The 20,416-nt window shown below is 40.0% G+C and overlaps 1 protein-coding gene across 1 annotated transcript; it reads right to left on the bottom strand.

Moving 5' to 3' along the window:
• Positions 1–210: 210 nt before the first annotated feature.
• LOC135470785 (uncharacterized) lies at positions 211–19,007 on the bottom strand. Its single transcript, XM_064749827.1, has 6 exons — positions 18,960–19,007; positions 15,060–16,332; positions 11,016–14,090; positions 5,444–5,981; positions 4,117–4,253; positions 211–2,365 (listed from the first exon to the last, which is right to left on the bottom strand). The coding sequence occupies exons 2-6, from the start codon at positions 16,323–16,325 to the stop codon at positions 362–364; spliced, it is 7,020 nt and encodes a 2,339-aa protein (XP_064605897.1). The 5' UTR covers positions 16,326–16,332; positions 18,960–19,007; the 3' UTR covers positions 211–361.
• Positions 19,008–20,416: the final 1,409 nt, after the last annotated feature.

The raw sequence follows: 20,416 nt of genomic DNA, 5'->3' as shown, positions 1-20,416 counted from the left end.
CGGTATTCTGTTGGTGGACTGAGCATCGTTAGATAGATACCATAGATTGGTAAACGTAAAAGGATAAGAGGCAGGATTTCACTGGTTGGTTGTCGTCGCAGCTCTAGTTTTACTCTCCATGCTGTAGTCTTTCCAAATTGACACTTATTTATTTTTGCTGAACAACTCGAGAAAGTGTTGTGAGTCAAAAACAAAGTGAAGATTTACCTCGAGACATCAAAATTTATTACTATTACTATTCTATTACTTGTCATGTCCAAAACAAGAACATTTCGAGGCAAGGCAACAGTTAAAGCAACACATAATACTTTATGATAAGGATTAGACGGATTCGCGTTGAGGACATAACAGAAATGGCGTTTTACTGATTAAGAATTGTTTCACTAACACCGTCTGCTTCTATAATTGTAAAAACCCTTCCTGTCTGAGAGGGAGCGGAGACAATGTGTTCGTCTAACAAGAGGACAATCGTGCCATCCTCCATACGTATCTGTGATCCCGTAACCCCTGCTGCAGTTAAAGTCTCTGCCATAGCCGTGTCGATTGTAAATGGAGTAGGCACATTAGTCCCCAAGTCTCTCTGGCTCTGGTTATACAGTTGACCTGCCGAAGAAGTAGCAGGGTCTTCCTGAACCGTGTCTACCGTAGACTGTAGGACATGGCCCTCAGCAGGGGTGGGTTTGGCACCCTCAGATAGAGTGTACAAGATGCTCTCTACAGCGAAGTCTGTTGCACTACGAGACTGAATGACAGACTCATTTGAAGTAGATTCGACAGGGAGAGCGTCGTCCCTTTTGCCTGGACCGCTGTTCTTGCTTTCTTGTGGGTGACTGAACTCGACATCTCCATGGTTGATACCGTGTGTAGAATTGGACTTCTGGCAGTCTAAAGGGGAGTTACTCAGATCTTCTGGCTGGTCAGAGACAACGGCTTCCGGTTCACCATTAACCGGAGCGTCATTCGGCTCACCGTCCGTTGTTCCTACGGGGCTAAGTTTAGAATTGTGCTCTTTAGGGCCACTGACATTTCCAGATTTAATTTGTCCTAACTGACAAACAGTTTTGTGCGCCCGTAAAGCTGCTCCTGAATAAATTGCAACTCCGCACAAAATACATTCTTTTTCGTGACTAAGAGTGACGTGATCCGCCAGTTGCTCCACGGTGGCGTATCGACGGTTGCAAGCCGTACACTTGTGCGGCCTAGGGCATTTAGCGGCTCTTGCTTGAGTGGGTGGTTTGCATTTACGCTTCAGTTCGCTTTCAACCTTATCTCGACAGTTCAGCTTCGTGTGGTTCCTGAGGACCCACTCATGTTTGAACGTCTTCCCGCAAATGTCACAGAGATGGTTTTTGTCCTTAGAGTGAATTGTTCTGTGCAGTGATAATTTGGAGAGTCTGTCGAAGCGTTTGCCGCACACCTCGCAAGCATGGGACTTGACCAAAGTTTTACTGTGAATCCTTATGTGGTGCTGTTCCAAACTGCTCTTGGTGGAGAACAGCTTTCCGCACAGCTGACACAAATGGTCCTTCGTCTTGTGAGTTTTCAGGTGTCTGTTGAGAGCACCTAGGTAACCATACTTTCTGGAACAGATGTGGCACTGAAATGACTTGTTCCCAGAGTGACTTAACAGATGTAAACGCATACTGGACCGACTGGCGAGCTTACTGTCACAGATTTTGCACTGGTAGGGTAAAGACTGTAAATGAACTTCTTTCATATGATTAAAAGCCTTATCGTCAGACCCGAATTCATTACCACAGATCTTGCACTGGTAAGGCTTTCCGCTCTGGTCCACCAAGGTCACATTATCCAATGCCACGTCACTGTAATATTTATCGTGGCTCTCCAGATGTCGTGAAAAGTAAAGAGTAGAAGTGAACTCAGCCGGACATATCTTGCACTTGTACACCCTTTTTTTCTTTGCTGTTGTCTCTCCTTGTTCATTTGGTTTGTTGTACTTTCGTTTTGTGGGCTTCTCTCGTCCGTTGGTTTCCTCTTGCTGGCCAATTTCGACTGACTGTGTGTAAAAGGTTGGCACACTAGATACAGAAGTGTCCAACACATCAAGTGACTTTTTACCTGAAGCAGTGCCACAAGACTTCTTTGGAAGTATTGATTTGTTACTTGCAGCCCTAGCACTTCTGCCCCTGGTAACAGGTCCGTCACAGGCATTCAAATCTGGAATGATCTCCTTTTCTTTCTCCTTCACAACCACCTGACCCTTTGACCTTCGTTTCCTAGCGGGCTGTACAGACTTCCCATGACTTTCAGCATGGCTCTTCAGCAAGTGTTGAGAATTAAATCTCATACCACAAACCATACATAGGAACGATTCCTGGGATTCTTTGGCATCAGTGGAAACAAACTGAAAAGACCCAAATCCAATAAAATATCAACCAAACATAAGACAATAAATTATTTATTTATTTATTTATTTGATTGGTGTTTTACGCCGTACTCAAGAATATTTCACTTATACGACGGCGGCCAACATTATGGTAGTTGGAAACCGGGCAGAGCCCAGGGGAAACCCACGATCATCTGCAGGTTTCTGGCAGACCTTCCCACATACGGCCGTAGAGGAAGCCAGCATGAGCTGGACTTGAACTCACAGCGACCGCATTGGTGAGAGACTCCTGGGTCATTACGCTGAGCTAGTGCACTAACCAACTGAGCCACGGAGGCCCCCATATAAGACAATAGTACTTGAATACACTTAATATTACTGTATTTGGCCAAATATTTCTTCCATGGCCAAGTTACTCATTTTCCCTGATTCCAAGATTTCTACTGTTGATCTTAAAAAGGTACTTTGAGTGTGTGGGTGTTTTTTCTTTTTTTGGAGGGAGGAATAATATCCTAAAAGAAAAATATAAGTTTCAGTACATAAAGCAATATATTTATTTGCCTCTACATATGGATTATTTTTTTGGACAAATACAATACTTATGACAGAGGTTTTATGCCATACATGACGCTCAATGATATTTCACTTACACTACTGCAGTCAGGTTTTGTGGTTGGCTTAAACTTGACAGCAGAAAAAAAGGCTGAAGTCAAGGTAACAGCACATCAAGAAGGTTGCTGGTTTTATAGCCCTAGAATGTAAGTCTTAGTGAGAAGAAAGTTCCGCTACATTTTACTTCAGCAGAATTAAAACCTCATTAAAACAGAATCCCACTGCGTTAACAGTTAGAATCAGAAAAATTAATGAGATTATGATGATCACTACTGCCTTCATTTAGACAGCAACATCAACATTTAACATTGCCACTTTGTTGCATATTCCTTTAATCAAGCTAGCGATTTCCAACATCATCTGAAAACAAAGCCTATTGCAAGTATCATCCTTGCTGAGAGGAAGATGCCCTGTTGGGAAACCATGTATCTGTCTTTTGTTTTTTTTGGTTTCTTTAAGGAATTTTTTCAGGAAAAATTCTTCATCCTTCAGCAGTTACTTCACAAACCTCCGGTCCAAATCAGCTGGGAGCTGATATTATGATATTATCTAATGACAAATGAATCCAAATTTCAACTTCCAGTACCAAACACTAAGCATTGTGAAAAGGTTTTAAATTTTGGCTTAAGTCAGAAATGGCTTTGTGGAACCTGACCCTGTTAGATGGGAGCCAATTTTTACAGGTGGTGGAAACAAGATTGGAAGCAGTGAAACACGTGGTACTCTCCCACGTGTGACAAATGATGTTATGGCGATGAAGGCGCTGATAATATTTAAAGCTGGGGAATCTAGATAATTTCTGGTCCTAGCAAGGGACTAAACCCACATTTTGTGATGTGAAAGAAAGAAAACAACTGTCACCACTCCATTGTGTACAACATATATTTATTTATTTATCTGATTGGTGTTTTACGCCAAAGTCAAGAATATTTCACTTATACTATGGCAGCCAACATTATGGTGGGAGGAAACCAATCACAGCCCACGACCATCCGCAGGTTGCTGACAGTGACCTTCCCATGTAAGGCCAGAGAGGAAGTCGGCATGAGTGGGACTTGAACTCACAGCAACCGGTGAGGCTCCTGGGTCATTTTCACTGTGGTGGCGTGCTATCCCCCTCGGCCAAGGAGGCCGCCTGTACAACATACAATATATACCTCAGGTTTCTCTTCTTGCTCTCCTTCTCCATCTGACAGCCCTGTCATCATTAGCCTGGCAAATTTTTCAGGAATTATCACATCAAGATTTTTTTCATCTTCACCAACCGAATAAGTATGATCAGACTCTGAAGAACCTGTACAACAGATGAAAACAAAACACACATGCAGCAATGTAACCAGTATAAAACACACTAATTATTCTGTATGCAATAAGGCAGGTTTACATACAATTAATATTATCAGAAGTACATTAATAGACATAATGTAATGTGTGATATCTAAAAATGCCCTTTCTGAAGCGCAATATGACACTAAGGTCTTAAACTGATACCTATGATGTCAACACTTATGTTTTTCTCATAATAAATTAATGAAGGTTTAGAAAAAAAATCTCCTGACTCTATAAGGTGGTTGAATGAATCAGAATCAAAGAAAATGGGTCAGAATCAAGAAAAATTAGTCACTTCAAAATGTTAAATTTTGCGTGAAATTACTTCTGACATTAAATGCTGTAGACAATTTGATTTATTATTGAATTTTAATGAATGTCGTTTTATATTGTGGTATAGTAATATCGATTACTATACCACAATATAAAACGCCAATAGAAAATGTGGTACTAAAACGTCATTTCTCAAGAATTCATGAACTTTCAGCTTTGTTGTTTTCTTGACACGTAGATTTCTATTCTAGATTTTCAATCATGAAATATATTGAGTGCAACTTTTTATTCCATGTATTTTCCATAGAATCAGTTGATTTTTAACCAAATGTTGATCAATTCTGCAGGTCCATATTAATTATTATATTAATTACTATCATCAGAGTGCTCTTTGCAGATTAGAACCAATCAAATGTGTTTATTGTATCTGTAATTCTCTATCCCTGGAGCAAGGGAGATAACCATTCAGAAGATGATTAACAAGCATTCTTCTGTACCACCACAGCCTATCGCAGCCCTATGGGGTCCGAGGGTTATATAATAGGAAAATATTTGGTAAAAAGAATTAAAATTGTTGTCATATTTGAGGGTATGACAGTTGACAGCCACATACAGTCGGTACAATTCAAGGTAAGTAAATAAAGTGTGGAAACTTAGTTCTACACTGTGTTATACAACCGGTACTATGGCGTGAAACATTGTGCAATATAAATGGAAATTATTACGCAGACGCAGTATATAACAACAAATTATTAATGCCAATAACTAATTAATTAGTCCTACATATATCAGCGTGCAGTAGCCTATTTATGTCTGTATGATCATAAGAATGTGTAGTTTTGTTTTCTATTTCAGTGAACCAAGCAGAAATTAATGTCACACCTATAGTAACTGCCAAAGACTTTATATTCTTCATGCATTTTCCCTTCAGTGTCTGCACTCTTTCGTCCAGTGTTTCTAAGTGCACGAAACACTGGTGACATAGGCAAGCTTGGTTCACTTCAAGGCCGATGTAGTCTTTAATCCACACAGCAGCTTGGCGTCGACGTTTCCAGTTTGACAGCATGTTGAGACCGATCCAGCGAAACTGTGCGGGTGTTTCATTCTTGGTTAACCCACAGATCAAACATCTTTGAAACAACTGCGGCAGTCTCCCGCCTGCTATTCCTTTTGGACATGACATCGTTTCCTCACGAGAAACCTGGCTCAGAGCATGCCCAAAAACAGAATTTTTACAAATGGCGTCGAGTACCCGACGATCTGACAACGAGGCTGTAGACTCGTACATTTTGTAGGTTTTAGATTTAGAGTAATGTAGTTCTTGCGAGACTATGAAACTTTGATACCGTACATTGCTCTCTCTATTAATATGAGTGACATCCCAGACTGATATCGCCACGCCAAAAGTTAACATTTTCATCTTTTAGAAGGAATATTTATTTTATCAAGACCTGTAAGGAAACCGAATTGTGAAATGTAGGATCTAAATTGTGAAAACCCCTATGGAAAGATGAAAGTTTGACATTGCTATTTTCTTGCGTGTTCAGGTCCTTTCATTTGTTTTTTCTATTTATTTTTTTAGTCAAGTTAAGACAATTAAATGCATTGATTCAAATGTTATATCTATATGGCTTTATTAACCATGTAGGAGGCGTTTATGTACTCTGACTTCCTAATAAGTTTTTCCCTGTGTAAACACAGGTTTTAAAGGCGGAATAACTCTTATTAGGCCTATCCCCGATCGAGTAGGCCCATTACTTGAAAAAAAAAAAAAATAGCAATTTGGCAATATCGTGTAATATGTATAATTCAGCATTCCGAAGTCGTGTGAAAAATCTCTCTTGCTTAGGCCTTGAATTGTCCTATTTCATATCATGTTTTCAACCAGACATTTTTTTGAAGCAAACATGCATGTCTGCATGTTTTCTGGCACAAAGAACATCAGAACATCGATTTCAAGTTGTATCATGACGCTGGGGAGCGGTCGACGACGCCCATGGGGCTGTTTTCAGAGTCACACGTTCATTGAACACCACCAATATGTAAAACACTTGGTCAGTAACTTGCTAAAGGTTTGTGGTTTAACCCCGTAGTCCCTATTAATGCGCACATAAAACTGATCGCTATTGTATAAGTGAAACAACAATCGTTATGAAGAATAATTACGTGAATTAATAAAATGAGCTGGATAGAAAATTCCTTTTGCAATTTATCTATTGTACCAAACACACCTACATATTGCTATATATGGACATAAAGCCACTGGTCGGATTGCAAGATAAGCTGTAAGTAAGATGCCTTTTTGAAGGCATTTTTATTTCACATGTTCACAAAACGCTACTTCGCAAAACTAATCAAAACAACACTTGCAAATCTTAGAAACCAGGTAATTTTATCGGTAGATTACACTGATGATATCTGCCCCAAGAAGAGAAATATCGTGTACCTCCAAAATGTTTCAAAAACGGTCAGCCATTTGAAGAATTTGGAATGTGCAATACATTATGAAAAATAGGATTTGGTTTCTTCGTGCAAGAGTGTTTCTTGGTCTTAAAAGGACAAGTCTTATAAAACACGTTATGCTTGCCATGCAGAAACTCATTGGGAAGGAAACTCTTGTTATACACTAGAACTGGGCCAGGTTTTGGGCCAATAGGTAAAAGTTTTTCGACAAGGTATGCGGGGCCCGCTGCTCTATAGAGGTAAACCACTGATAACACAAGCGATGATACAAAACACTGGCAGTTTCGATGCCTTGACGTCGCTGACAAAAATGGTAAGGTTCAATCTTGGTGGATTAGGCGAAAATGCCTAGCCTATACCTGTTACTCCTCCTAAAGCTGATATATTCTGATGCCTCAGGTTTAGGCTGTGCGTGTGTGTAACAGTCAAAAGACATGCGGGGGAGCGGGGCGGGGGGGGGGCTTATTGGGGAGTGCGAGCATATATAACACACAAGCTATACGAGCTACATTTTAGGGACTAATGACTTTTCCTAAAAGCCATTTGAGCATATAGTGCAAAGGAAATCCGTTGAAATCTATACTGGTAACACAACGGCTGTGGCCCACATCAGTAACATGGACGATTATTAATTCAAGAGTTATGAGTTCAAGTCCCACTCATGCTGACTTCCTCTCTGGCCGTTCATGGGAAGGTCTCCCAGCAACCTACGGATGGTCGTGGGTTTCCCGCGGGCTCTGCCCGGTTTCCTCCCACCATAATGCTGGCCGCCGTCGTATAAGTGAAATATTCTTGAGTACGGCGTACTCAACACCAATCAAATAAATAAATAAATATTAATTCTCTGAGCTGCAATTCGGCCACAAAGCGAATTTGGGACTTTTTCATCAGGAAAAGCATTTGCATGGTAAACAGTTGAACATACTGCTGGGTCCAAACTCACTGACGCAGATAGAGTTCCGTATCTCTCACGATGATACTGTCTGGAAATTGAATCCTTTAATATTTAAGGTGGGAAGGTCTTGCAGCAACCTTCCGATGGTCGTGGGTTTCCCCCGGGCTCTGCCCGGTTTCCTCCCACCATAATGCTGGCCGCCGTCGTATAAGTGAAATATTCTTGAGTATGGCGTAAAACACCAATCAAATAAATAAATAAAATTTAATATTTAAGGCATTAACTGATAAATTGTATATGCCTTATAGACTGACTTATTTGCAAACTCCTTACATCGCATGCAGCTTTCTACTTTCGCTTTACATCAATGTCATCACTAGCAAAATTTGTATATGCAGAAATCTTGAAAAATGCCGAGGGCACTCAGGTAACGCTTATGAGACAGGATGTGATATCAGAAAACATAAAAATTCTCTCAGCTTTTGTTTCTAATAATACTTTATACACATGCATTCCCTTTATATCTAATGTATGCACATCATAATTCTAACCAACACCTGAAACTATTTTTTTCATTAATGAGTGCTGATTATGTAGTTCCTTGAAAAAGACTACATATAACACAGGCTACAATGGTCAAGCTGTCTGGTCATGTAAATCAAGTATAGAGAGCGGCGCATGCACTGTAAGGAGTATGCGTGACTCGATTGTGACGTAGATGATGAAATAAAATTAAGAAATCAAGAGAGACTTGCCTGGAAGCCGAAGTTTAAATACATTTCTATCGAGTAATCACCAAGAACCGAGGAGTAAAGCGCCTTCCCATTCTCAACTTTACAAAAGTACCGTAACTCTACATTATTTTTTCTGTCCGACAGGCTTTAAATCCTAACGATCTTGCATGCACGCTTGTGTGGGCTATCTCACTTAACACCTCCATGCCTTCACACAACCTAAAGAGAGAACCTCTTCAGACATATTCATGTGCGTTGACACACACCCAACACAGCACTTCTTCTTCAATCTTCACACAGCCTTAAGGGAAAACCACGTCCGGCATATTCAGATGTGTGTAAATTAAAATAAACACTGAACACAGTACTTCATCTTCGATCTTCCAACAGCCTAAAGAGAAATCCACTTCAGGCATATTCACGTGTGTTTACACACACCGGACATATCACTTAGTCTTGGATCTTCCCACAGCCTAAAGAGAAAACCACTTCAGGCATATTCATGTGTGTTTACACACACCGGACATATCACTTAGTCTTCGATCTTCCCACAGCCTAAAGAGAAAACCACTTCAGGCATATTCATGTGTGTTTACACACGCCGGACATATTACTTAGTCTTCGATCTTCCCACAGCCTAAAGAGAAAACCACTTCAGGCATATTCACTTATGTTTACACACACCGGACATATTACTTAGTCTTCGATCTTCACACAGCCTAAAGAGAAAACCACTTCAGGCATATTCATGTGTGTTTACACACACCGGACATATCACTTAGTCTTCGATCTTCCCACAGCCTAAAGAGAAAACCACTTCAGGCATATTCATGTGTGTTTACACACGCCGGACATATTACTTAGTCTTCGATCTTCCCACAGCCTAAAGAGAAAACCACTTCAGGCATATTCACTTATGTTTACACACACCGGACATATTACTTAGTCTTCGATCTTCACACAGCCTAAAGAGAAAACCACTTCAGGCATATTCATGTGTGTTTAGATCAATATAAACACTGAACAGAGTACTTCATCTTCGATCTTCCCACAACCTGAAGAGAAAAGCACTTCAGGCATATAGTCATTAACGTTGTGCCAAAGTCATTGTATCTCCTGCACATAATGACTTGTCACCTCCTCCTAATACTGTGTATCAAAGCTTTGACATATTCATATTGGTAAAGTCTTATACCAAATGTTTAACGGCACAAAGAATGTGTAACTGATGTATTTCAGAAATATAGACTGAAACTTTAATAATCCCAGAAACCTCGAACAGAATATTATGTTCAAACTGCAACATTGTGCTTTTTCTCATACATTACTTCTGCACTACAAAATAACAACATACAACTTAACAGATGCAAAACATATATATGAAGAAAATTTTGCATAACAGGGAATGAATAATATCATCATCATACATATATATATACAGTGTATCCCTGAAGAGGCTATACCAGAGATTTTAGAACAAGAAAAAAAAATACAAAAGTAAAAATAAATCCGTAATCAAATAAAAATAAATACGTACTCAAATTAAATTTTACTTATGTAGATTAGCTCAACTACTTTGTATCTGCACTCTTTATTACACTGACTAACACCCAAGTTTGAAAAGTTATTATAATGCGGCCCCGCTTTATAAATCCATATTCCCTTATCAAATTGTCTGTATTTACCTAGAATAGCTCATCTACCTCGTATCTGCACTCTTTATTACACTGAATAATACTCAAGTTTGAGAAGTTATTATCATAACGATTTTGTGGCCAAAATTTCCGGCATAACCTCTTTAATTTTACGGAAATACACCCTAAAAACAATTCACAAGGATCATAGAGGACTGATGTATCTTTCAGAAGATTTAATGAATATCGATTAGAGTAATGAAGTACAGGTGCGATGATGAAAACTGCAATGGGCATCACTCAAAATGATTGGCAGCGTGCAGACCATGTCACACTGCTGTACTCGTGTCGCATTCGTATTTTCTCACTCTAACAGGTGCCCTCATCTCTGTTGTACTACAATAGGCGCGTGTGCCTTACCCAACTGAACTAGTGGTATTCCTGCGTTAACATGCACTACTCCATTATTATTGTACCTGGGTTTGTGTCATTCTACTCCATTGGTGATCACATGTGTTTCTGTCACTCCACTCGTGCCCTTTGGTTTACGTCACACGACTGTACAAGTGGTGCCCCTTTGTTTGTGTCAGACAACTCGCGTCCTTGTTTTGTGCCACACAGCTTTATTGGCGATGCCCGTTTTTGTTTCACACTACTACACTAGCGGTGCCCCTAGGTTTGTGTCATATTACTGCACTAGTGGTGGCCACGTGTCCGTGTCACACTACCGGTATTGCCCCGTTGGTTGTGTCATTGAGCTCTGCCGATGTTTGCCCCGTGTTTGTGTCACATTCAATGCTCAAAGCTGCAGCAGCTGGGACTGCTTCATCCAAGGGGTTTAACTGTCCATGTACAGGCTCAGCCGCTTCCTCTTCAGCTTGTATCTTTGCAAATCCATTACAGACACGTCTGTGCATGACCGCATCCTTTTTCGTGAACAGCGCTAGCCCGCATGTGGGGCAGCCTTTGTGATGCTCAACCAGCCGATGAGCGGTCCGAATCAGCTTGTGAGAGAACCTCTTCTGGCAAATGCTACAACCATAGCGGTTGACGGCCGAGTGACCTTTGTGGTGAGCTCTCAGGCTCAAACGGCACTTGAAGGCTTTCCCGCAAATGTTACAGACATGAGGGGCGTGGTCTAAGTGAGAGCTCAAGTGGTACAACAATCTGGAGCGAACGAAGAATCCTTTCCCACAGACATTACATTTGTGGTTCAAAGGCTTGTCCGCCTCCGCCATGTGGATGGCCTCTCGATGGCGCTTTAAACTGTGCGAGAAACAGAAGCCTTTCCCGCATTCCTCGCAGACGTATTTCATTTTTTCTTCAGGAGCACCGTGGACCGTTCTGATGTGATTTCGCAAGTGTTTCCTAGCCATGAAAGACTTTCCGCAAATATGACAAATGTCTGGTCGTGTAGACAGATGAAAGCGAAGGTGGAGCCGAGCCTTTTCCATTCGGTCGAAAGTCTGATGGCAGATGGTGCACTTGTAGCACTTCGGTAAGGTATGTTTCGACCTGTGTCGATCGAACAGTCTTCTCTTCGCGAACTGTTCCCCGCATCTCTGGCATTGGTACGCCTCTGTTTTCTTTGGCAGTTCCACAGACGACTCCGGCTTCTCGGTCTTCAGCTTCTCAATATGCACATCGTGCGTCTCTTCCCAGTGTCTAGACAAAATCCTGGTGGATCTGAAAGTCAGACGACACAAAGAACAGCAGAAGGTTTTCTTGACCGGTTCAGCACTCACAACATTAACAGTTCCCGTATCATCTGTAACCGTAACCGTTTTGACCTTCATGTTTTCCTCCTGCAACCGCTTTTGGACATAGTTCACCCAGCAGCTGTGTTTCAGTATCTCTTCCTGGGTTTTGAACTCATTGCTGCACTCCGAGCATCGAAACAGACTGGTGGGGAAATGCGCCCGTAGATGCGTCCTCATCTTTTTTTTAGATGTCAATGCTTTGTCGCAAAGAACGCACTTGAAGGGCTTAGTCATGGAATGCTCGGTTCTCATGTGCTCCGAAATAGACTTCTCTGACGTAAAACACCTGGAGCAGAGTTTACATCTGTATTTGTCCAATCCCGGCTGCTCTTCCACATTCTCAGCCATTTGGTTTACAAATAAGGAATTGTGCTTTTCCTGCCAGTGAACAGAAAGAGTCTGAGTTGTCCTGAAGGATGTATTACACAATGAACACAGGTACATCCTGATCTTCTCAGCAGTAAAAGGTAAGGAAGAATTGAGAACGGATAAGGAAATGTCTCCTGACAAGTTTCTGGCTCCTTGGCTTTGGTCATCATCTCCCATAACAGAATCATCCATCATGAATGTACTACCCTCAGCCGACAAGCTGACAACGTCTGATAGAGATTCCGTCACATTCTGTTCTCCATCCTCTCTCTTACTGTCAAAAGTGTTATGAGCCTCTTTCCAGTGGATCTTCAGCTGCTTCTTGGAGGGCAAAGGTTTTTCACACAGAGGGCATGGGTATTCATGATCGCCTTCAGTTTCAGAGTCCATTGCATCGCTTGGTTTGGGCTCCTCTTTAGGTTCGTGCTTACTTTTTATCTTCTGTACCCAGCAAAAATGGCCTTCCAGGGCGCTCCTGCTGGTGAACTCTTCTTTACACTTCCAACAACAGAAGCCTTTCATCTTGGTGAAATGGGTTGGAAGATGATTTTTAACCTGCCTTCGGTTTATAAAGCTTTTCTGGCACATGGTGCATTTATAGGGAGATGGTATGGAATGATTCACTCTGATATGTTCGCTGACATCCACTCGATTTTTAACCTGGTAACCACATAAATTACACTTGTATTTCTGCACACTATTGGACACTTCAATGTGCTGATCTGTAAGGTCTTCATATAAACCACCATGTTTTTCTGTGTAGTGGGCACTCAACTGCATGGTAGAGAAGTATGCCATGTTACACAGGCCACAAACTACTGCTGGTAGCTCTCTAGAAAACATCTTTGTTGTCGGCTGTCCTTCATCGGAGCCATTTGGGCTACCTGTGTCCATCCAGTTATCTTTATCATAGGTGTGGTCACCATGCCCAGCTGTTTGTTTTACAAACTGGGCCTTGAACAACTTACTGCTAAGCTTTTCACCACAATCAATATAACTGCTTCCTGATTTATCTTCCCGTTTTTTGTAAACTTTCAAGAAAATGAACTTCTTTGAACCTACAGCAAAAGTTGAAGCTCTAGCTGGAGACAATTTTCCTGACTTGCCAAGAATGGAAATCCACTTTGAGGGAGAAGAGTTTGCAATTGAGAGGGTTGTGCCTTCACTGAGTTCAAGACCGTGAATGTCTTTAGCATGAGCTTTGAGCAAATCCACAGAGGCAAATGTCAGGCTACATCGTGTACATTTCAAAATAAAGTTGGTCGGTGACTGAAAAAGGCCCGTACCAGGCGACGATTTCTCTGACTGGTCAGGGGTTATCATCTCAGCATCAGCAGAGCTGTGGCCTGTTCCAGACTTCTCGGACTGCTTCGATGGGGTTCCTACGAGTTTAGAGAATGCGGTCTTCTGGTTGATGGGTGACAAAATGCCAGCAGATTTGTCAGAGTTATTCTGTTTTGTTCCTTTCCTAGGAATAATGCTCACTAGCTTCTGAAAGGAGAGTGTATTTCGTGCAGGGAATACTTTAACTGTTTTGACTTTTCTTCTTGTGGCATTCTGCGGTGAGTCTTTAGTCTCAGTTGAAGAAGGAATTGCTGAGCTCTGTTCATTCCCTGAGGAACTCTGCGTTACATTGCTTCCATCAGCAACCGAATCCTCTTCAGGTGGGCCAATCTGCCAAACATATTAGAGAAAAAACTGATGTATTTACACATGGGTTCTTGAAAATAATAATTTTTATTTATCAATCTAAATATGAAAGACTACAGCATAGAGAGTAAAACTAGAGCAGCAACAACAGAGTGATAGCTTTCAAATGAACCGTGAAATACTGACTACTGTCAGTTTACCCCACTGAACCCTACTCAATTAGGGTTTTATTCTAACTGTTCATGTACACGCTTCAATGACACCAATTTCCTTGCCCCTAGCAGAATTAAAAGCAATTTACTTAATATCACTGGTCTAGGATTACTCAAAATGTTGCATTGTCATCAAGTCACCATACTTAATTGCTCTGGCTAAAATAAGAAAAAGATCTAAAGTTTGTTCATATTTCACCTCATGCACTTCTAAATTACATATGATTAGAGTTCAAAAGATTTTTCAAAAACCCACAGAGAAACCCAGAAAATAACACTTAGTCATATGACAAAAAAAGGCACCTTAGACACCAAAACAAAAAGCAAACAGGTGTCAAAAGAAGTTTCTTGGTGTAAGATTACTAGAAAATATTAAAAAGGGAATTCTATTATACTTTGGATTTTCCACCCGCATGAAAATTTCAAAATGAATAAGTATAAAATAGGAGATGTACAATACATGTAAATCGGAATATATTTTCATCATGCTGCAAAAACCTAGATATGGCCAAGAGTAAGCAAAATCATGCAGACTGAGAAAATCAAAAGCACTGCTATGTTATGAATTTTAGCCAACCAAGTGCGAGTTATTTCTATAAGCTGATAAGCGCACCTGTTCGGTATGTAAAAATGAACTTTTAGAAGCACATAAAGACCTTAAAATGATACATTTAATATGTTTTCTGATAAGAAATAAATCAAACTGTAGCCCTACAAAGTGGATAAATCAATACTTCATGTGTGTCGACCCAAAGGTTGTATGAAGAGATAACAAACATACCTGCATATCACAACCTGTGTTATCATCTTCCTCTCCATCTGAGAAATCGCACTGAGTTTCCATGGATGAGAAACCATGGCTGGCAGATTGGCCTGTATCGCATTCCTTATTGCTCTGTGATAACCCTACAGAAGTCTGAGTGACAGATGCTGAGAGTTGAGGACCTGTTGTCTCAGTGGCCGAAGACCCAGATTGTTCAGGTGCTAATTCACTGGAAGCGGACTCATTTTGTTCATGAGTTTCGCCAATGACAGTTGACTCAGACAGTTCCTGTGTTTTCTCACTGATAGGTGAGTCAGATTGTGTTCCCTCAATTAAAACTGAGTCATTTTGTTCATGTGTCCCTTGGATTGTAGTTATCTCCGCATCTTGAGTTCTATGGCAGACCTTGAAAAATTTCTTGCACTGATTTTCGAAGGCTTGAAGTGTGAGAACGCAGTCTTTACACACACTTCCACAGGCAATATCAATACCACCAAAACGGGAGATCAGATTTTTCAAATCCATAATCCTCCCCCTCACGCTGTCCACCTTGAACATCCCAGAAATCCCAACTCTCCCACAACAGACACAAGCCTCTGTCGAAGGAGATACACTTTGGGGAGAATCATTTCCAGTAGATACGACTTTAGGGGATGTTACATCTTTAGGAGGCACAATTTTTGTGGGTGCTTTTTCAAGAGGGAGAGATACCACAACTTTTGACTCAGCAGCTTTTGGAGAAAAAGTTTTAAGTTTCACAACTTTGGGTGGCAATGTTTTTGTTGGGACACTTTTAGGGACTCCTTTGTTAAGAGATGGTACAGTTTTGGAGGGCAAGCTTTTAGAAATCACAATCTGGGCTGAGATGGTTTCAGCTGACTGATTATTAGCATTTCCCTGCTTAGAACGTCCCTTCTGAGAAGTAGTCTTGTTGGGCAACTTTGTTCCAGAGGATACATGTACTTTCTTAGCAGCTGTAGATTTCACACGTACTTTTCTAGGAGAAATTTCTCTAGAGGACACTCCTTCGGGAGACGAAACTCTAGGACTGCTCACTGTTCTCTTTCTCAAATTAACTGACTCAGGATGTCGCACCAGAGTTTCAACTGCTTTCTTTTCCTTTTCAAAGTCAGCACGACTGCGGGTTTGTCTTTTTTCAACTTTTCCTTTCGAGACTGCCTGTGAGCGCAAGTTGCCTGGACTCCTTGGGCTCCTAGCATTTCTGCTATCAGGAGCAGCATCTTCTAAACGCTTTGGAATTTTTCTGTTTCTTGTAGGCCTCATGACTTCACTGAAAAAAAAAAACACAAAAAAAAAAACATGGAGCATACAGTACACATAGCAATAAAACCATAAATTTATTTTCAATGGTGTTGATTCAAACTTGAGTGTGTCTGTCTACCTTGAAATTTTCGTTTATATTTAAAACTTACCATGCATAAAGTAGAGGAGTTAATAAAAAGTATAAAATATTCCTCAAAAATGAAAAAAGAAATTTCTCATTTTTTCGGTAAATCTGTCTTTGTTTTTTTTTTTTTAAATTAAATTTTATAGTACCCTTTTAAGTATCTTTAGCGACAGATTTTCTTATCCCCTCTGTCTGGTACCTGGGAAACTATAGTTTTGCACCTAGTCCGTCAGTTCATCAGTCTGTCAGTCCATCACAAAAGAGTTTTTAAGACATTTTTCTCAAAATGGCTCTTATTAAATTTTAACTTGGTACTTGGCTTCACCATGCCACGTTACAGATCATCTGCAGAAGTTGAAGGCTGTTCATATCCATTTCTGGCAATTAACAGTTCACGTCTTCACCTTGACAAGTTACAGATCAATGTCAAATTTTGTGCCATCTTATCCATTTTCAACAATACATGGAGCCTACATGTATTAGTCTGACATCTCAAGTCTGTAGGAAACATACAACGCATCCAGGCAGACTTAATTATGTGATGTGGCAAATGCAATATCCTGTAGAACTGACAGTTCATCCGGCCAGATTTAATTTGACTGAAAACAAGTCATCTGAATAAGAGATAATTGAGCTAAAGTGAGGCAAACTGAATTTTCTGCAGCAGTTAAAACTATTATTATTTGGTAAACTAATGCAATGTCACCTAAAAAAAAAAGTCTTCAGTTCCTGCTTTACACAAACACTGCTGAGTGTGCGAGTGATGTGGAACCGGTTTATGTGATTTGTGAAAAGCGGTCTACTTCCTTTTCCTGTATTCTGTAGTGAATACAATAATAAAGCAATAGGAACAGGTTTTTACACAGTTTAGTTTCAAGGCAACATAAACAATGTTTGAGAGAGGTATGAAATTTGATCATATTTAATAGCTGTTTTAAACCACACTCAAGAATATTTTACTTATATGATGGTGTCCAGCATTATGACAGGGGGAGACCTGGCAAAGCCAAGGGGTAATCCATGATCATCTGAAGGTTGCTGGCAGACCTTCCCATGTACAACTAGAGCGGAAGCCAGCAAAAATATTGTTGATATATATCCTGTTTATAATTTAAATCAGCCGCAGTGTTTGAATTCAATGATAATAATGTTGCACAGGTTCATGGTTACAGTACTCATTCATAATAATGGTTATGGGATAATCATGGTTGCAGTACTCATTCATAATAATGGTTATGGGATAATCATGGTTGCAGTACTCATTCATAATAATGGTTATGGGATAATCATGGTTGCAGTACTCATTCATAATAATGGTTATGGGATAATCATGGTTGCAGTACTCATTCATAATAATGGTTATGGGATAATCATCATTGCAGTACTCATCCATGTACATTTCACTGTAATAACAGAAGTGTAATAACACATGAGATACTGCAAATGATTACATCCTTAAATTTTTCAACCTTTTCCCATGATTGGAAAATGTTTATTCTTACGTCATTATTTTGTGCACAGACTGATAAAACTATACTAAGTGTACTGCCCTGAAATTGACCATCCTGCCAATTTAGATTTGCCTAAAAAAATCAAATAAAAAAAATTGTATAAATCACACAGAAAAATGTTATTTCATACTTGAAAAGGGTGACGAATTAGGGTATACTACATTCATGTATTATGCTTGAGTATGAATATGTCACTTTTAATATATCCCTGCAGAAAATCTGAATAAATACATTGTATTTTAACTAAAGTTTGACATCTAAAATGCACTTTTAGAAGCACATATAAAGCCTTAAAATGATAATTTTGATGCCAACCTTTAAGTTTCTCATAAGAAGTAAATCAAACTTCACAAAAGTGGCCCTACAAAGAGAAGGACTCAATCAGAATCAAACTCTAAATTGAAAAGAAACTTAACTTCATGTGAGATACTAAGCTATTTTCGACAATTTCTGACATTTAACTTACCCTGAGGCATTTAGGCGCCTATAGTAAGCCCGAAATATCAGAAATTATTACACAGCCCACAATGCCTAAGTACGTTTCCTATTTTGTTGAGTGGATTTCCACTCTCAAAAGTTTCGGGAAGGGGAAGATAATAGCTGGCGAAATCGCAAGTTTCTTTGGCTATTTCCGGTCACTGACACCCAGGCCTAGGTTACACTCAAGAAACAGTGTTATAAGTTATAATGTCACGACGCAAAATACAACCCACACATTTAAAATTAAAAGAAATGTTCGTTTACTATGTAGACACTAAACCTTTATACATTTTCCGTTTAAGTGTTTGAGGTACGGCATTTCGGTCGTACGGATGAATGTCTCCCGCTTTTCAAACGTCCTTAAAAGTACAACAACAACATGCGCACCATAGCAGAATGCACGATTGTCTCAAGTGGTGTCTTTCAAGGCTTACTGATATCCAAATCACCCTTACCCAATAAAAGTTCAGACAATTAATCATATTACTGTGCAGGTGACATTCTTCAGAGAATTGTTACCTGAGTGAGATTGGGAATTACTGGAGGATATGTACAACTGTTTTCAACTCCGACGCTCGAACAGGGCACCCGACTGCATCGAAAATTACGAACGTAAGTATTTGGTGGATACGGACTTTTTAAATAATCTCAACAGTTTGTTTTAAAAAGGCTAAAATTGTCTATTTTTACGTTAAACTGATATCAAATGGTACACTTGACGGTTTTCTTTTATTTTTGTAAAAATTGTGTGCAGTAATAGCATAGTATTTTGCATAAATTCATATTGCGAACATATGGCTGTTAGAGTTATTGCCCTTTACACACTTTCAAATCATCTCATCTTGTTTAAATAGGTTTGTACCATATACTATTTACTACAACCTCTGCCATAAACTAAGATACAATCTCACTATCAGGGAAATGACTTCAAAACTGTGACTTGGTCATAAAGTAAAGCCTCTGGATTAAAAGCTAGTTGGTCCAGTGTCAGTAGGCTATCATGAGAATGCATGGGTGGGTGGATGGGTGGGTGTGGTGTCAAGTCAGGACCTTTGGCACAGCATTCCACCTAAACAGAACAGTACTAAAAACAGAGGGGGGCTCAACATCTGTATACCTAGCAGCTCCAGATCCTGTGTTTTCATCTCGATTTTCTGGTACCTATAGTTTATCCGATATGGTAGATATACATGTAGTGCAATATAGCGGCCTTTTCTTCAAGCCTTAAATATGAACTAAGGTACTGTATTTAATTTATTCATTTAATTGTTGGTTCATATGGTAACACTTTACTGAAGAATCTTCAGTTCATGTACAGATGGAGTAAACCAGTATGTCCAGAGTCCCTGACCCAAGAGGTTTAAAACCATGTTAACTATTGGGGGTGAGGTAGTTGTTGACCATCTTCATGTCCATGGTTAGGAGCCAACTGGCAACAGTGAGACACCTTAACTGAATCCAAAGCTAGATAGCATGTGAAATTTATGCATGCAGCATATATAACTTATAATTAAAGTATGACCTAAATGACAGGCCTAGCTAAAGTTTAGTCCCCAAAACTGCAAGTGCACGTTTTAAGTTAGTATGATGCTTGGGAGTTTAATGTCGTACTTAACAATTTTTCAGTCATATGACGAGGAGGAGTCATTAGGTGTGAGTACATATATAGTGTGTCTGTGGCAGGGCAAGCCCAAGCCGCCAAAATGCTGCCACCACTGAAACATCATGCCAAAGACACCAGATATGACATCCTACCAAGTCACTTTATAGTGACACCAGGACAACCTAACTGTCCTGTTTCCTTGCTGTAACCTCTCAGTGCTGAGCGACAAGCGAGGCGGCAACAAGTACCATTTTTAAAGCCTTTGGTATGACTTTGATTCCAGACCTCCTGATTTCAAGGCTTTAAATTAGAGTCAAATAAGTATGACAGCACGTTCAGTTTTCATGTTCCCCAAGGTTTCCTCCCACTATAA

The sequence above is a fragment of the Liolophura sinensis genome, chromosome 7, assembly GCF_032854445.1.
Source record: "Liolophura sinensis isolate JHLJ2023 chromosome 7, CUHK_Ljap_v2, whole genome shotgun sequence".
Taxonomy (NCBI): domain Eukaryota; kingdom Metazoa; phylum Mollusca; class Polyplacophora; order Chitonida; family Chitonidae; genus Liolophura; species Liolophura sinensis.
The sequence above is the reverse complement of the archived record's forward strand: the minus strand, read 5'-3'. Positions and strand labels throughout refer to the sequence as shown.

Excerpts from the sequence above, each read along its gene's own strand:
- LOC135470785 (XM_064749827.1), bottom strand. The coding sequence starts at position 16,325 with ATGAGGCCTACAAGAAACAGAAAAATTCCAAAGCGTTTAGAAGATGCT. Across the intron at positions 5,982-11,015 it reads CAACCAACGGGGCAATACCG|ATGAAAATGTTAACTTTTGG; the intron begins GTAGTGTGACAC and ends TCCTTCTAAAAG. Across the intron at positions 4,254-5,443 it reads GTCTTTGGCAGTTACTATAG|GTTCTTCAGAGTCTGATCAT; the intron begins GTGTGACATTAA and ends TCTGTTGTACAG.